The sequence below is a fragment of the Hylobates moloch genome, unplaced genomic scaffold (genome assembly GCF_009828535.3).
Source record: "Hylobates moloch isolate HMO894 unplaced genomic scaffold, HMol_V3 SCAFFOLD_15, whole genome shotgun sequence".
In the NCBI taxonomy this organism is placed as follows: Eukaryota; Metazoa; Chordata; class Mammalia; order Primates; family Hylobatidae; genus Hylobates; species Hylobates moloch.
Window position 1 is genome coordinate 88,675,267 of NW_026652290.1, and position 19,292 is coordinate 88,694,558.

Consider the following 19,292-nt stretch of genomic DNA (forward strand, 5'->3'; position numbering starts at 1 on the left):
CCTTAGGATCTTGAGGATTCTTAGTTGTGTTTCACTATGCTGCTGCAAAGTAAGAGCTGGAGCCTGGGACTGCATCTTTTTACTGGCAGCTAGCATTAAATTCTGTGATCTCAAATGGTCCATATACCTGAATTAGGCTGTGTTTCAAACAAACCAGATAAATCCGGCTAATCTCTCAGATGCGAAAGTTAAACTCCACTGAAGTGTAAACAGGTATTCTGTAGATATAAACGGTAAATAAAAATTTGGTCAAACTGCAGATCAACTTAAACTCAAAATATTTATAAAACAAAATGCATGCTTTCTGGCAAATTTCAAAAACATGTTACATGTCCTGTATTGCTCAAAGCACGTCAAATTTAGATTAAACTGATGGTATGACCCCGGGACCAAGATCTGGCTTTGCTGAGTCCCCTGGCAACAGATTTCCCAATCTGCATTCTGGGAGCTCATGCAGGGGAGTATTTGGGAGTCTCAAATGAAGAGGCTGATAGGTGGGTATGATGCTGCTCCTGCCACCACATCAGCCACCTGTGATGGGGAGACCCACACATGCGCAAGAGGCGTTCTTTAGTGGACATTTCCCCTTTTTGAATCTGTCCTACGATTTTAAAATAGTATTGCAACAGACGGTTTATATGCTTGTGTGACACTGTATCTTCAATAATCAGATAGATACAGCACAGAAAAGTTCTAATGGGGGTTTAACAGTGACTCACTGGATTTTTCACTATCTTCATTGCTAACCCTCATATATTAAGCAATGTGAAATCATTTTGTTTTTATAAGATATACTTAAGACTATACCAGGAAACAGTCTGGTATAATTAGAAGTGGAATTAGACAACTAAAATACTGAAAATAAATTATATTAGAATCACCACCTATTTTGAGCTGTTTCTATAGGCAAATTATTTTAGTCTAATTTATTTGAAAAAAAATGTTGGAATAGAACACCTGCAATTTCAGAAAAACGTTGTAATACAGTATATGACCATTTTAATATATGCCTCTAATCCCTAGAAGTCATAAAAATACTATGTAGTAGGTGAATTGATTTTTTTTTATAAACACACCAGGAGTTATACTTACAAATAAGTGTTATTGATAAAAGTACTCACTTTTAGAGGCTATATTCTTATGCCAAAATGCTGTTTGTGTTAAAATTCTGTTTGAAACCTCTTCATAGTTGCTTTCAGAGCAAATTACTATGTCATAGAAGAGAAAGTGCCTTTATTTTACTGTCACTTTTTGCTTCCTCTAACGAGTTTTACTCAGCTAGATCAGCCACCTTTTTTTTTTTAAACCAGACTTCAACATAAATGACTCTGGCTATTTCCTAGAGTCTAATAAACCTTCAAAGTCAAGGGTTTACAAAGCTTAGGATATTCAAAAGGATGTGCTATGATCTCTAAAGTCAGTTTCAAAAGAGAGGCACCAAAAATATTCTGAATGACTGTATTCCTGAAGTACGTATACATTTTTCCCATATAACTTGTGAACGGAAAAACACTTCACTTCAATATGTAGATTTCAGTATGTTTAAAAATAATTTTATTATCTGGTGGGACCTTGTATTGGTGGGAATAAACAAACATGCTTCATAGGAAAAGTGTAATAAGTTGCTTTAAATACAGGAGTGTTGAGTCCAATCAATTCCTTGGAACTGAGGCAAACAGTAGAAGGAGATGAAGATGAGGATTTTAAAATAAGATGGTCTAATATAGCCATGTTAGGTAAAATGGTATCTTTTGAACACTGGGCAGTATGATTACTAATTAAAATGTTAAATTCTACTGGGTAGACAAAAGCTAAAAGTAAACCAATTCTGCTATTTATCAATGGTTGCAGCATAAAGAAGATGGAATCTTTTCTTTTTAAAGTCTGCAAGCCTTTTCTGAAGGGCATGTCTCTTAATAACCTTCATTAACTTCTGTTTGGTTGCCTAAGAGTTGTCTCATCCAAAAAAAGTTTAGCACAGTCTCAAAAGAGATTGTGTTTATTTAAGCTTGTTGGAAAAACATTCCTATCATTTCAAGAATGACTAAATATTTTTCATTCACATAGTTAGCATTCCAGACTATGTTTTCCTGCCTCTGTTGATTAGATGAAAATTAGCAGGCCCAAGTCTGATCTATTAGATGCAATTATTGTCTTAGTAGGAAAATTATGAGACTCCCAGCAATAATACCCTTTTAGGTATGGGAAGTAGACAGGAGAGGAAATAAAGAGCAACCCACCCCCTTGCACGCCACTTCAACAAGGAAATACTTAACAGCTGAGCTCTGTAAACTCAGGGGCAGAGGAATTTCTAATCATGTGTTTCAGAATTAGCTCTCAACAATTCTGAACATTTAAGGCATTGATCAGTTTGGTCATCTAGCAAATTAAGAGTATAAGACCAACCTTCATTTTTATTTGTAAAACTTGGTTCAGTATGGCAGTCTTACTCAAAATCAAGTGCAAAGTGCAAGGCATTACCGACACAAGCAAAGACATGCTGGACTTGGAGAACCAGTAGCAGAACTCCTAGGTATAAGTAAGAATAACCATTTCTTCTCTATTAAACTACTTCCACAACACTTATTTCTATACTTGTTTAACTATTAATGTAAGTGGTGGATCTAACATGTAAAGAAAGCCACTCATATAATGTACCTATTTCTATATAGCTGTGAAAAATCACAAAATCTTGAAAGTGATATATTAAGGCCGGATATGAGTGTCTTTTACATTTATTTTACCTATATTCTAGTTTTATTTTAAATATGTAAATATATTTTAAATGATCAGAGAAAAATCAAAATATGACAATGTTCATCACTGAAAAATTTCTGATGTTTATGTTAAAGACCTAGGTTAACAAATGGTCATTTGCTACGCATTTGTTACCCAACATATGACCTTATTTGGACAAGCAAAAAATAGACTGTGTTATATTTTAATTTCCATTTATGGAACTAGTATCCAGGACGTTTAGAGTTAAAGGATAAAACACATGCCTAACAGTCTTTAGGCTATTACGAATATTTTATTATTCTTGGCTTACTAATAATAGCATAGTATATGGCACTGAAGCAATACCACCCATAAACTGAGTTTTGATCCCTGTTATGTACCAGAATGTTAATAACATGTGACCCTATGGCATCTTTGACTTCACTGCCTCTTGGGGTCAGCCAAACTATGTTTGACTCCATGCCACAAAAGCAGTAGCTTAATCATTTGAGATACTGTTCAGTGAGGAAGCATTATGGGCAGGGCTGGAAACATTTTTTCTTGTTTCAAAGAATTCCCACCCAGATATGTGCCTGGTACAGACTTTTCTGGCAGCCCAGTAGAAATCTCATTAGAAGGGCAGCTTGATTCAAGCTGTATCATCAGCCTTCAGGGAGAGAATATAGTGCTTCTATAAATTTGGGATTGATGAAGAAGACGACAGTACATTTGACAGCTCACAGAACTCCAGCCTTTTAGAGGAGTGCAACTTACAATATTGGGTGAGCTGAGACCGAAGTGGCTTACTAAATCCACATAGGTCAAGACATGCCTGACATCCAGTCTTCAACACTGTCCCAAGTAGGACCAGGATTCCCTAAGTAAGAGATCCAAGAAAGCCAGGTGGCAGGAAGAAAGAAAGTTGATTTTTTGGTTCAACCACATTCCATCCTAAACCCAGAATGAGAAAGAATCCATGCACAGTGAATCTCTTATTCCTTTATCCTCTACTTCAAGAGTTAAGTCTAGGTTAGCAGAATTATTAGGCCTGAAATTCAGCTGGGTATCTGATAATATGTCTGCAAATAGCAATTTTAACTTTTTATTAAGAAGAAAACTTTAAAAATACTGAATACTACGGACTCTGATATACCTCTCATCCAGCTTTAACAATCTACAAATAACTCTTTGACTTCCTGTCAGAGATAGAACATGGATTTTGCTTTGTTTTCAGACAGACAGAAATGGTAGAGGGGAAACTACCCATTTGCCCAACCGCAAGCATGGAATTTATTTACTGGCAACTTGAGTATAATTCTGAATGCTACCTTTTAAAATATTACCTAAGTTGTTCCTAGTTCTTGAAAAGTGATACTCTGGTGTTGGCTTCAAAATCCCTAAGGTCATCAAAATCATCAGCTCCTCCCTGCAGGAGATGGTGCACATAAGGAGGCCTGAAGAACACTCAGGTCACAGTGGCCACCTGGGCAGGGTCCAGCCGCAGCCCAAGATGAGAGGGCAGATCAGGTCTGACATCAAGACTTCAAAGTCCCCAGGAAGCTCTAATCTCTTGCATCAGGTGTCACAGCTAAGCTGGCCACACACCTGTCCACATCTCTTGAATTTTTCTTATTGAGTAATCATGGGAATGTTATAGATGTCATGTAGCCAAAACTTCCCTCCCCAATACCTTATCTTACCTTCAATTACAAAACAGATTTCTAACGGAAATGGCAAACCTGTCCCCAGGATCCCTCTGACATTAAGAATCAGCTTCAGCAGCATTTATACTTGGTATTATTGAAAAAAAAAATTAGCAAATTATTCTCAATACCTAATGACAATGTAAAAAAAATCCTTGCCCGTGTAAGTAACTGAAATGCAGTGGCACCTACACCATGTACAAGGCGTCTTAAAAACAGTACATTAACGTGGCAGCAAGCAATAGCCTTATAGGGTCCAGGCAGCCCCACTTAAACTCTGTGATTCTGGACGTCAGGGGCTGAACTGGGACAGAACCACAGAATCCACATCAGTCTTGGAAGGCCCATGAGGCTGCCACAGGCATGCAGCCCAGAGCTGAGTGCCCATCAGAAGGGTGAACCGTCAATGCAGGAAATTGGTCCAACAGGCCTGTAGACATATGGGCCCACCTCATGTCACACACTTCCACAACACTCTTACTTATGTTCTCAAAATGTGTTTTCAGTGATAAGCACCCTGACATTATTCTTCCTTCAACTAGTAGATCAGGGGTCCCAATGGCCATCAGCTTTTGACACTCTCGTTAAGGTAACCCTGTATCAGGGTCTGCTCCCTCACTCAACTAAAAAGAAGATCTGCAAGAAGGGTCTGGCTGGGACTTCCTGCTCCAGTCTTTCTTTCCTCCTCACTGCCCTCACTTATTATTTACTCATTTAAAAATTCTGAGCATCTACTTACACATCAGAAAGATGCCAAATTCTTTCTTTACAGGGGGATGGAGCCTCTTTCAGGGTAAAATGCACTGCAGTGCAGAGGCACTGTCCATTCAGGGTCCAGGGGACACACTGTGCTGTCAGTTATGAGCTGTATGACCCTGGGCAAATTACATGGCCTCTGAACTTTGTGTTCTCTGAAGGCAAACTGGGATGACAGCACCCATACTGAAGGGATGCTGTGAGGATCTCAAATTAGTTGCTCCCCTTAAAGCACTTAAACCTGACACATAACAATTGTATGAAATGTTAGCCACTGTCATTAAGGGTTACAAATAACAGTGGCCCTGCAGATGAAGACCTAATTCTGCTATCCAATCTCTTTTTTGTTTTTAGTTTTTAAGGAGATTAAGGCCATGTCGTCTATGTATACCCTTCAACTGAAAACTTTATATGCTATTTCACACATTTCCACCCTAGCTCTTACAGGGGTCAGAAAATAAAAATAATGAGATCAATAAACAAGAGATATAGAGAAAAGCCAACAAAGCAAAATGTGAGAATATAATCAGTTACAGACTGGAAAGGCTTATCTGTATACCTGAATTGGGTGTTGACAATAACTTGCTAAGAACTCATCATGAGAGTACTTAAGTGCCAATTTAAAAAGCACTTAGGTACTTGTGAATCAAGTTAGCTGTCAAGTAACAGCCTGGTCTTTAAGGGCCCCCAGGTTCATGTCCCTAGTCCTCCAGGAGTAACCAAAAAGCACATTATCTTGTCATTTGGAAGGTATGTGTCTCCAATAACAGCAGCCACAATAAGATTCTTCCTCCCTGGAGGTCCTAACACTCCATATTTAGTGATGCTGTTAGTTTACTTAGAATTTAAAACCACAATCCTTGTGTGGGGTCCTTTCATCTAATTTCATACTCTGACGATGTACCTAGAGACTGTAGCTAATAGGGTAAGGGCCAACACTGGTTATGCAACTGTGCACAGAGGAATTTATTGTGTGTATAAACTAGGTAAATACCAGTGTTTCTGGTTTTCCTCTATTTCTGGGTGATTGCTTATTTATTGCACATTAACACCTTGCACTTTTTCTTATTTCATACAACCCTTTTGCTATTCTGAAATCATCTGAAATTATATTTAAGTATGATATTGAATGACTGCTGAGAAATAATGTCTTCAAATGATCCCAGAGACTTTCTTGGACCCTATCAACTAAGCAGTAAGATCCATTCACCTTGTGTTATTTTGTAAGTTTATTATTAGTAGCCATAAATAACCCTTTAGTATCATTATCTTAAGCTGTGCACTGTTTTTTAATCCTATACTAAAATAATCTGTTTTCTTATTATTAATACATCTTAAAATGAAAGCGTTATTGGAGAGTAAATACATTCATATGAAACTCACCACTCAACTAAGTTAAAAACAAAAACAAGAAAAGCAAGATAAATTATTTCTGAGAACCAAAAAATAAAATATTCTGAAAGGTTTGATGAGAGATCAGAGCCAGAGCATGAAAGAGACAGAGAGGAAAAAAGGCCAGCAGAACTTTACGGCTGACATGACAAGGATGCTGAGCTCTGTTGAGGTGGAGGGGGCTGCCCAGACCTGAGGCCCTAGAAGTGAACTCAGGGATGCATCTCAAAGGCATCTTTCCCCTGAGGTCTTCAAACTGCGAGGAGACAGTAGGTGGACGATCACATTCAAAATACCTGGAGTAGTTTTCAAACTGCAAATGATTTCCTCCCTTGCCTCCGCTGACTGCCCTCACTCCTCAACAGAGCCAAAAGCCAGAGGTGAGTAGAGATGGGTGAGGACACTAGAAGCAGGGCCTGAGTTAGGCTGGGATGCTGCGTGGGGCAGGGGAAGCAAGCACAAATGGAGCGGAATCTGACAGACTTCAGCTGATCCTCACTCAGCGACACAATGGCAACTACACCCTCGGGGGAAATGATCTCAATTGCTCTAAATCTGAATGTCTTCATCTCCAAAATGGGATAATAAAGGCTTCAGCAGTGTTGCTGTGAAGGTTAAATGAAATTGGGTACAAATGTGATGCACTCACCCCACCATACCTCAACGGGGACATTCCCCTTCCCCTGGTTTAATTTAAAACTCAGCCTAAATAGGTTCTTCAAAGTTAAAGGTTATCTCTTACTTATCTTTGTGTCCAATGCTGTATCTGAATTCCAGGAGGTTCTTAATTTTTTCAAATTAATGGCTCACCAAAACTGTAACTCTTTTTTCCAACAGTAGATGATTAGATTACAACTCTATGCAGATGTTGCAGAGACCAAATTCTAAGTGACCACACTAAGATTCACTCCTTACCCAAACATCAATGTGCGCTAAGAAAATGGTAATAAATGAGTTATATATATATATTTACCTGTTCACCAACTGCCTGCCTTCTCCACTCTTCATGATGGATATGCTGATGAATGCAAAAGGTGGGTGCAAAAGGATCAGCCTTCCTCTCATTTACTTCCAGAGGAAAGGCTCTTTAATTCTTCAACAAATTTTTAAAGTTTTATTTTGAATTTATGACACAAGACCCATGAGGTTAAAAGGCTAATGTTTCCTGGATTATGAATTTATGCTTTTCATATTCCTTACCGTGTGTCCCAAATATTCGTAATTAAATATTTCAAGTTGGCAATAGATTGTCCCTAATTCTTAGGGACAGACATTCTTATCTTCATCTGCTTCAGTAAGGCACCCTTTCCTGTAAGGCTGACTATACAACCATCATATGTATTTCTACATGCTTTTTTTTTTTCAGCACTGAAATGCTGCCTTTAGGGAATGGGAGGAGCATATATACATGTAGGGGTGGGTGACTTCCACAAAACTGGTCATCTGGAAGCTATAAAGTTCTGGAGTGTGGCAGCTGCATTCTGAGTACAGTAATGACGAGGGAATCGGTGATGTCAATGGAAACAGAGTCCTCAAGCTTAAACTTTTATATGATTTTTAAGGTCTTTAATAAGTCTAGCCCCTCAGAGGCTGATGAAGCTAGTCAGGAAAACTCTGGAGTCTCAGTTTATTAACATTTCGGTGGAAGCACAAGATTTCTTCGTACTTAAAAGACTTAGTCTACTTAACTGACTTTCTGGAAAGATAAGTCCATTTTTCAATATCTGTTTTTAGAAATTCTAGAAAGATCCATCTTCTACATGGATTAATTTTTGATCCACATTAGTTCATTTTACTATGCAAATGTACTTCTTAATGCTGGATACCCTCCATTAGAAATGTCTGTATAAATATTCAAGCCCTTGTCTGCACTAACAGACATGGACACAAGATTAAAAACTAACATGAGTTAACTATGCAGAGAATCTTCCCAGGATGGAGGAAATGAGCTGGAATAGGAGTCGGGACAGGAAAACTAGTCCAGGATGCCTCAGGCTTCCTTCCACTGAACAAGGAGAGAGATAGCAAATGCAGGTAACCACGACATAAATAACAGCACTAGAGGAATTGCAAAGCCACAGCCACTGGGATATGAGAAGCAGAACAGATACTCAGTGATGGCACTAGGCAGTGCAAATTGCCTTTGATGGTTCCAGTCTTTTCTTCTAGTTGCCAGGACCCTTGGGGCATATGGAAGCGTCACAAGTCAAACCTGCTAAGATTGACTCATCGGTCTCATTTTCAATTTCATTTCGTTAGGTTGACCTTTGGGTGTTAATTAGGTTCAAAGTGAACTTAATTAAAATGTATATATTCTTATACTGTAAAGTATTCAGACACGCATATTTGCAATGGCAAAATAACGACCCCACTATTCTCATTTTACATGTGCAACATTTCCCTCAAATCATTAGTTTGAGCTGTTTGATAAATTTGTCGGCAACTGGTAACAGCGTGAAGCAGACATTATGCCCAAGGAAATAAACAAACAAGAACATACACTGGTAGAAGCTTCTCGAACAGAAGACATTCGCCAGGGACTCATTAGCATCTACAAGATTTACCTTCGCACACGGGGCAACACTCCCCAGGCACTTTCACAGGGTTTGTGCAGGTCTGTCCGCAGACGGTCGCAACGCAGTGGCGTTCACCGTTGACGCACTGGCAGAATGTGCAGTCGTCTTCCCGCCACCGGTCTCCGTGGGCAAGGATCAGGCCATTGGCATAGCAGCCAGCAGGATTATTAAAAGGATACACTGGATCTAAACGAGGACAGGAGTTCACAGTTAGACTGAGCATATTCTAAATCTTATCTCTGTCTGCGCCCAGAGACATTTTTTCCCTGGGTTCTAGTCATCAGCAGTTCTATTCCCACTGTGATCAACAGAAGCTCAGGGTTGCATGAGGAGTCTCTGGGGGTGCATGCAAACTCAGCTGTCACACTGAATTTATGTCTACTCATCCTGACACAGCAGTCCCAGAGAAGAGGATCTGTAATCTGAAAACCAACGTGCAGGTGTTATCACTCCGTAAAGTTGGGAAGCTTTGTGGCAAGAGCTGTGGATTGGTAATTAGAAAACATGACTCCATTTTAGGCTCTGACAATGTCTTTATAGTTGTAGACATAAATGTTTATCGAACCTCAATTTCCCTACCTGTAAAGCGGAAGGAACAATGCCCTGTCTAAGTCAGAGTGATATTGTTACTTCTAGAACTCTATCTCATGTGCCTGCAGGACCATGTGGGCAACAGTGCCCTTGCTGTGGACTTGTTCATGACAAGGCTGGTCTAGACATACCATGGGTCACTATGCCTTGGAGGAGGGCTGTGAACTTAGGCCATTTTTTCTCCCATAAGGTGGGAAGCTAAGCTGCAGCCCCAGGTGGGAGACAGAAGTAGCCAAAGCTACTGTAAAAAAAAAAAAGTTTCTGAGGTTATTGACAAGTATATAAATACTGCATATGAAACCCTCACTTATCCCTCTATTGAGAGCAACCAGATAAATTACTCAATTTTCTTCCTCAGAAATACATAAAAAACTGGCTTCAACAAACAACTACTGCTGTCCTGGGAGAGGAATCCAGACAGTTTAGAGTTTGGTCATCATTATTCTAAGGACATAGTAGGGCATTATAATAAAGTTAGTTAGAAGGTCAACATTTAAAATAATGCCATCACAGCGTTAGGAAGGCAGTCTGCCAGAGAGGGAGGTGGCCAATGGACCTGAGCAAGATAAGATTTTTTAAATTCCTGTGTAAAAAGTATTAGAATACATATTTTTCTACGTTGAGCCTGGATCTGAATTCCAGGAAGTGAGACATAACCGGATCCATGCCCAGACAACTCATTATGATGACTACACAGAGGTTCATATCTACATTTTTACAGCATCAACTGCTGCACAGTTTCAGAACTATTGCAGACTGGGGGCAGTAGGGAACAAAGCAATTAGGAAGGTTAAAAATTTGAAGTAATTCTTTTCAATTGTCAACATCACCTAAAAAATAAACTACTTTTCTCCTATGTTGGCTAAAATAACCTCTAATAGGAAAAAGGACTCACTGTTATGAACTATGTTAGGAATGCAATTTTTACACTTTAAACATTTTCAGATCTTCAATATTATGTTGCAAATATAGCTCAAATATCAAAATGAGAAAATTTTATGAAAATGAGGAAGTATGGAAAGTGGCACGACACTATGCCCTCCCACTTTGTGCAGAGATCAGGCATAAGATTAACACATGTGACTTTAGATTGAAGATCTGGGGCCCGGTTAGGACAGGAAGGCTCACAGGACCTTCCTTTCTGGGGAAACAGTGTTGTGTTGTCAGAAGAACACTACAGACACAGTCAGGCATGGGGTTATTGTTACCGGCTGCATTATAAACCCAGGCAAGTGACTTTTCTCTTCTGAACTTCAACATCCTAATCTGTAAAATGTGTGGGTTGCAGCAAGTGATATTCAGAGCAACTGTTTTGAAATGCTTATTATTTATGAACATCAGTGATGGGAAGATGCAGCCTGTTGAAGGAACATGAACATATTACTTCTTGGAGAGAAGAGGAGAATCCAGAGAAAGCAGATTCCTGAGAGTCACACCTGACACCTGGCTGGGCCTTGAGCTGGTGTCACCACCACCTGATACCACGACCCTATGTGAACCACCACATATTTTCAGAGAAGCAGTAGCAGGTTCCTGATCTCCCTGGAGGGTCCTGGGTATTACGACAGCGGCAGAATTAGTTCCTCTCTGGGCTAGCAGGCTGAGACTGTCAGGGTGAGGCCCACATTATCCTAACTGAGCAATCTGAGGTGAGCAAGTGGCGAGCTCTAATGCCAGGGTGAAGATAAAGCTTTGCCCTAGGACTTGCTGAGAAATTGCTAGAACTGCAGGGGAGGAACGGAAAACATCTCTGGGACACCTCACGTTGTCTGTGGAAAGAGGTGACCCATTGTCTACACCCAGGCATAGCTTCCTTTAGGGAAGTATTTCCACACACTATCTGGCTTTAACATGCTAAAAGACAGACCACGGTGTCCTAAAAAAGGCTAAAAAAGGAACTTCAATATTCCTTTACTTTTGGATGAGACTGAATTAGGACAATTTTGATTTTAGAACTCTATACCATGTATACTCCTGTTAATCTGTAATTAGCACCTTTTCTTACCTTCACACACTGGGCAGCACTCTCCTTCGGGCACGTAGTACCTCTCGCAGTTTATCTCACCACACTGGGCAGTGAAGCAGATGGCAACGCCCCCTTGGCATCGACAGAACCGACAGTTGTCCATTCGAAACATGTCTCCATCATAATATTCCACGTTGTTAAATACGCAGGCTGGCTTTGTATCTGAAAAGAGTTAAAACAAACAAGGCATATTTGTAGTCATTTTTTAGTTGTGTCCTTTGATGTTTTTCAAAGAGCATCTAGAAAATTTCTAATAGCAGGAGGTTATAAGTTGATGGAAATTTACTAAACTCAATTTAAGTTCATGTAACAGAAAACAATAAAGCGAAGCAAAACAAAATAAAATAAAACACACTGTTATCCAGTTTACACCAAGGAATAGAAATTCCCCCTAGGAAAATCTACACTGACTTCCTTCCATCCCAGACAAAGCTAAACTTTATGACCATGACACTCACATATCTGTTATGTACTTTCAAGTGATTCTATTTGTTTGGTTAAATCATTGTCTATCTCAAATGAATGATCCTGCCTCCACATTAGGTTTTGTTCTGCTTCAAAAATTTTATTATGGTCTTTTTTGAAGTGGTGATATTCTGTTCCTCCAGTGCTCCCTCTTAAATTCTTTTTCTCTATACATGGTATAAACACGTATAATTTTAATAGTGTTTGGCCTTTAACAAAATACTCTCTATATGTATCACCTCACTTAATCCCCATAATGAAGGTCTGACATAGGTATTATTATCCTGAGTTTAAAAGTGAGGAAATCCTAGGTAGTTTACTCAAAGTCATACAGCAAACAACAGAAGCCAAAACAGTAGCTCTTCAACTGAAACCTTGTGCTCTTTCCATTGTGCTTCAGGGTTATGTTCTGCTAAGGGCTCATAGTCCCATATTTAGAAGTCTCATCATGATATCAATGATTTTTAAATTTTTCTCTGCCTTGAAACACTCTCCCTCCATTCATTCATTAATTTTAGTTGATTTAAAATAACTCCCACCAAGACAAGAAAACACAACTACAGATCAGTATATTATAAATGTAGACAAAAAAATCTTAAAAAAAAAAATTACTAGCAGATCACATCCAGCAACATATAAACAAAATTATACACTATGACCAAGTGAGACTTATTCCAAGAATTCAAGGTTGGTTTAACATCCAAAATATCAATGCTAATACAACATGTCACAGAATAAGGAAAAAAAGCAACATGATCATTCGATAGACACAGTTTTTGGCATCTGACAGAATCTAATATTCTTTCATGATAAAAATGCTCAACCAACTAGGAATAGAACGGAACTTCCTCAACTGGATAAATGGCATCTACAAAAATCCTACAGCTAACCTCATACTTAATGGCAAAAGTCCAAGTGCTTTCCCCCTAAGATCAGGAACAAGACAATGAGGTGTGCTCTCACCACTTCAATTCGATATAGTAATGAAAATTCTAGCCAGAGCAATTAGGAAAAATAAATAAATTAAAAGCATCCAGATTGGAAAGGAAGAAGTAAAACTACCTCTAATTGCAGATGACATGATCTTGTATGTAAACAGTTTTAAGGGATCCACTAAAAAACTATCAGAATGTATAAACAAGTTCAACAAGGTTGCAGGGTACAATTGCAACTCCCCAAATTGTGTTTGTATACACTAGCAATGAACAATCAGAAAATGAAGAAAACAATTCCAATCACAATAGCATCAAAAAGTATACAATACTTAGGAATAAATTTAATAATGTAAGTGCAAACTTGTATTTTGAAAATAACAAAACATTTTCAAAAAATTAAAAAGGCCTAAATAAATGGGACATCCCGTGTTCATGGACTGAAAGACAACATTGTTTAAATGGAAATATTCCCCAAATTGATCTACATGTTCAATGCAATCTCTATCAAACTCCTAGCTGGCTCTTTTGTAGAAATTGATAAGCTGATCATAAAATTCATATGAAAATGCACGGGACCCAGAATTGCCAAAACAATCTTAAAAGGGAGAACAAAGTTAGAGAATTCCTACTTCCTGATTTCAAAGCATAATACAATGCTATAGTAATCAAGACTATGTGGTACTGCCACAGGGATAGATATATAGTTCAATGGAATTGAGAGTTCAGAAATAAACTATCACATTTACAGACACTTTGACAAGACAGCCAAGGCTCAATGGAATTCAAAGTCTTTTTTTTTTTTTTTTTTTTTTTTTTTTTGAGATAGAGTCTCACTCTGTCACCCAGGCTGGAGTGGAGTGGCGTGATCTGAGCTCACTGCAACCTTTACCTCCTGGGTTCAAGTGATTCTCCTGCCTCAGCCTCCCGAGTATCTGGGACTACAGGTGCGTAACACCATGCCCAGCTAATTTTTGTATTTTTAGTAAAGACCACGTTGGCCAGGCTGGTCTTGAACTCCTCTGGCCTCAAGTGATCCAACCACCTCGGCCTCCCAAAGTGCTAGGATTACAGGTGTGAGCCACCATGCCAGGCCTGAGGTTGAACGTCTTTTGCATTATTTACATGCAAAAGAATAAAGAAGAAAACCCTATGTCTCACACCATATACAAAAATTAACTCAAAATGAATCATAGAGTTATGATCTAAATACAACAGCTACAACTATAGTGCTCTTAGAAGGAAGCATAAGAGTTAATCTTTGTGTCCTTTGATTCAGGAGTGGTTTCTTAGATGTGACATTCAAAGCATAAGCAACAAAGGAACAAAACAGATAAACTGGACTTCATCAATTTTGGGACTTAAAAGGACACCATCAAAAAGGTAAAAAGAGAACCCTACAGATTGGGAGAAAGTATTTGCAATCATATATCTGATTTAAAAAAACTGGTACCGAGAACTCCCATAATTAAACGATAAAAATAATCTAATCAAAACGGGCAAACCTTTGAACAGTCACTTCTTCAAATAAGACAGAAATGGCCAATAAACACATGAAAAGATGCTCGAATCATTAGTCACTAGGGGAATTCAAATCTAAGCTGCAATGAACACCATTTCACACCCACTATGATGGATATAATTAAAAAATAGTAACGAGCACTGATGAAGATGTGGAGAAATTGGAATTCTCATAGATTTTTAGTGAGAATGTAAAAGCACAGCTGCTTTGGAAAACAGTTTGGGAGTTCCTTAATTTGAGTTACCATATCATCAAGCAACCCTACTCCTAGGTATATACCCAAGAGAAAAGAAAATATATACCCACATAAAAGCACTACAAACGAATGTTCCTAGCAGCCCAAGAGCCAAGAAAGAAAGAACCTAAATATCCGTTAACTGATATATAAACAAAAAGTAGTGTATCTATACAATAAAGTACTACGTGGCCATAAAAAGAAATGAAATTTTGACATGCAATATAACACGAATAACACTTGAAAATATTATGCTAAGTGAAAGAAGCCAGTCACAAAAGACAATGTATTAGTATTATATAACTCTACTTATATGAAACATCCATCATAGGCACGTCCATAGAGATAGAAAGTAGATTAGTGGTTGTCTAGATCTGAGAGCTTTGGGGGAAAATGGGCAGTGACTGCAATCAGTTCAGGAGTTTTCTGACGGCTTGATGAAAATGTTCTGAAACTGATTGTGTTGATGATTGCACAACTCTGAGCATACACTGAAAACAATAGAATTGCACAACTTAAGTTGGTAAGCTGCATGATGTCTCCTAAAGCTATTTTTAAAAAAAGTACTCCTAAGCTGAAGAAAGTTCTCCTGAGGTGATGAGCCCTGCTCAATCTGCCAGTGAAAGCTGGATGATGATATCCCCATCTTTCGTGGGCTTTTCTGTCCGTCTCCAAATCATTTAATATGTCACCTTGCATGTCTAAAATACTTTACCGCATTTGAAGGATATTTGCATTTGCATTGTACTCGAGGAAAATTACTTTATATTTATTTTATAACAACCCCGCTAAGAAGACAGAACGAGTATTATTAATACCAGTTTTTTCGATAATGAAGATGAAACTTAAAGAGATGACATGATTTGCTTAAAGTCACATGAATGAGACAGTGATTTTATGTGTGCACAACGTAGTACATGTGAATGTTTAAACTCCTTCCTCAGTGCTACATGGATACAACATTTTTTCAGAAAATTAATGTTAAAAAAGAATCATCTTACCATGGCTCAGAATTCTTCTATATACATTTAGCTAACAAACTAATCTGAGTTGGGATTGAAAGGAACTGTGCAGCTAGACTATAAGTTCCAAAAAGTATAGAAAATGGAGTACTTTTATACATTAAATTTGCAGGCTGTGGAGCGAGGCAAAATACTGTACTCTAACAAAACGAACATCCATAGAAACTAAGAAAAATAGACCAATCAATATTAATTATTTGGTTGAGTTGATCAACCACAGCTACCATCTGGGTGAAGCCACAAACCCTGGTGCATGATTTGAGGAAGTGTGGAGGGCAGGTTCTGGTTATGAATAAAGCTGCTTCAAGTGGACTTGTTTTTATGGTAGGGTGGGCAGAAGCTTACGCAGGAGGGGATGGGACTGACGAGAGAACAGTGGCACTTAGGTTTCACTAGCAAAAGCACAAGGATCAAGGGAGTAGAAGTGAGAAAGATGGAGAATCCTAAAAACACAGCCTGGAAACACAATCAATCTTTAAGGGTGAAAAAAGTCCACAACACAATGAAATCTGTTTGATGTTCAGAGAGATTTATAGAGACGCTTCAGAAAAGTATATGATAAAAAGGCTACCTGTGGTTTTTGTGGAGCAATGACCAATTACTTCTTCACCTATCAGGGGTAGAAGTGAATCTCAGAACAGTGTGGAGATTGTCACAATCTCCACAAAAGGATGATTTAAGTGGATGTGGAAGAGAAAAGTGTTATGAAGAAATAATTTACTGTGTAATTTGTACTTCCCAATATGAAGCACAGAAGTGCCTTTTTAGTGATTTTTGTATGTGTTTTGTGTCTGCAAAATTAAACTTTATGTTTCTAAGTTCTGGAATCTTCCCTTCCTTCTTGAATATATTTCAGAACTCCTAAAAGAGAATTTTGTAATATAGACTGTTAGTACATGCTACTGCCTACCAAACTACACTGATTGGTGGACGGTGATAGACACACCTCAAAGATATTGTGGGTTCAGTTCCAGACCAGCTCAAGCAAGTCACACAAACTTTTTGGCTTCCCAATGCATTTAAAAGTTACGTTTACACTGTACTGTAGTCCAAGCTTGTCTAACCTGCTGCCTGCGGGCCACATGAGGCATAGGATGGCTTTGAATGCAAACTTTCTTAAAACATTGTAAGACTGTGTGTGTGTGTGTGTGTGTGTGTGTGTGTGTGTGTTTAAGCTAATCAGCTATCATTAGTGTTAGTGTATTTTACATGTGGCCCAAGACAATTCTTCTTCCAATGTGGCTCAGGGAAGCCAAAAGATTGGACACCCCTGCTAAGGTCTATTAAGTATACAATAGCATTATGTCTAAAAAACAATGTACATTCCTTAATTTAAAATACTTTATTGCTAAAAACTGCTAACGATCATCTGAGCCTTCAGTAAATAGTAATCTTTCTGCTGGTGGAGGGTACTGCCTTGATGCTGATGGCTGCTGACTGATAAGGATGGTGGTTGCTGAAGGTTGGGGTGGCTGTGGCAATTTCTTTAAATAACACAATAATGAAGTTTGCCACACTGACTAACACTTCCTTTCACGAAAGATTTCTTCATAGCATGTGATGCTGTTTGATAGCATTTTACTTACAGTAGAACTTGTTTCAAAACTGGAATCAATCCTCTAAAACCCTGCCGTTGCTTTATCAACTAAATTTATGTAATAGTCTAAATCCCTGGTTGTCATTTTATCTGGTGAAGATGTCGTCACAGCATCCTCACCAGGAGTAGATTCTATCTAAAGAACCTACTTTCTTTGCTCATCCATAAGAAGAAACTCCTCATCCTTTCAAGTTTTATCATGAGGCTGCAGCAATTCAGTCACATTCTGCAGCTTCCACACTTAATTCTAGTTCACTTGCTCCTTCTACTACACCTGCAGTTACTTCCTCCACTGAGGTCTTCAGCTCAAAGTCATTCATGAGGGTTGGAATCAACTTCTTCCAAACTCCATGTTAATATTTTGACACCTTCCCTGAATCACCTGTGTTCTTAATGGCATCTAGAATGGTGAGTGAATCCTTTGCAGAAGGTTTTCAATTGATTTAGTTCTGATCCATCAGAGGAATGACTATCTACAGCAGCTAATCTTATGAAATGTTTTTCTTAAATAACAAGACTTGAAAGTTGAAATGACTCCTTGGTCCATGGGCTGCAGAGTGGATGTTGTGTTAGCAGGCATGAAAACAACACTAATCTTGTACAACTCCATCAGAGCTCTTGGGAGACCAGGTGCACTGTCAACGAGCAGTAATATTTTGGAAGAAATCTCTTTTTCTGAGTAGTAGGTCTCAATGGTGGGATTAAAATAATCAACAAACCATGCTGTCATCTAGGCTTTGTTGTTCCATTTATAAAGCACAGGCAGAGCAGATTTAGCATAATTCTTAACAGCCGTGGGGTTTTTGGAATGGCAAATGAGCACCGGCTTAAACTTAAAGTTATCAGCTGCATTAGCCCCTAATGAGAATCAGCCTATTCTTTGAAGCCAGGCATTGACTTCTCTCTTGTTATGGAAGTCCCAGGTGGCATCTTCTTTCCATACAAGGCTGTTTCCTCTACACTGAATATCTGTTGTTTAGTGTAGCCACCTTCATCACTTTTCATAGCTAAATCTTCTAGATAACTCTCTGCAGCTTCAACATGCAGCTTGTCCCATCCCTCCACCAAAACAAATTAAAACCAAAGTGAAAAGAGAAGGAATATTCATAGAGGATGTTCTCTCCATCTATTCATCCAGGCTAGTGTTTTCAAAACTCAGGAGTTTTTGAGTTCTGTGTGTTTTTAAATCCTTACGTTTTCCCTTTATTGATTATACTGATGACATGTTCTTAAAGTTGTGAATGCGGACTAGCCTCAATAAATATCTGGTCTTGCTAACTATACTCTCATAATTAATGGCTCGGTATTAAATACTATAAGACTAAAAATATTTTTGCTAGTTTCAACTGGCTTATCCCACAGGGAGAAGGGGGAAGTGTGTGTGTGAGTGTGTGTGTGTGTGTGTGCGCACGCGCGCACACGCTGGAGGACACTAAGCATATCCTATTTCAGGAAAGGGAAGGAGAACAACCCTTATAAAGGATTACAACAATCTGTATCACTCTTTAACAAAATTAGCTTAACAAGGCCCCAGGAACACGAGGGGTGCTCAATAAACACATACTGAGTGGAGAATTTCTCTCTAAGTGCCAGAATATCTCCATTATTCTATCAGTAGAAGACATTATGTCCTTAGAAACATTACGAGCATAATTGCTATATAGACAGTGGGTTCTTAATCGATGTTTTCTGTACTAGTGTTTTTTTTAAAATTAGCCGGGCGCGGTGGCTCACGCTTGTAATCCCAGCACTTTGGG

The 19,292-nt window shown here is 38.6% G+C and overlaps 1 protein-coding gene across 4 annotated transcripts in view; it reads right to left on the bottom strand.

Annotated features, from left to right (window-relative positions):
* CRIM1 (cysteine rich transmembrane BMP regulator 1) overlaps positions 1-19,292 on the bottom strand; it is a 198,558-nt gene that overhangs the window by 62,401 nt on the left and 116,865 nt on the right. For all 4 annotated transcript variants that reach the window (XM_032178495.2, XM_032178499.2, XM_032178498.2 and 1 more), the window contains 2 exons: positions 11,742-11,924; positions 9,134-9,331 (listed from right to left, as the gene is read on the bottom strand). In XM_032178495.2, coding sequence (XP_032034386.1) covers positions 9,134-9,331; positions 11,742-11,924 — 381 coding nt within the window. The remainder of the gene's footprint in view (positions 1-9,133; positions 9,332-11,741; positions 11,925-19,292) is intronic.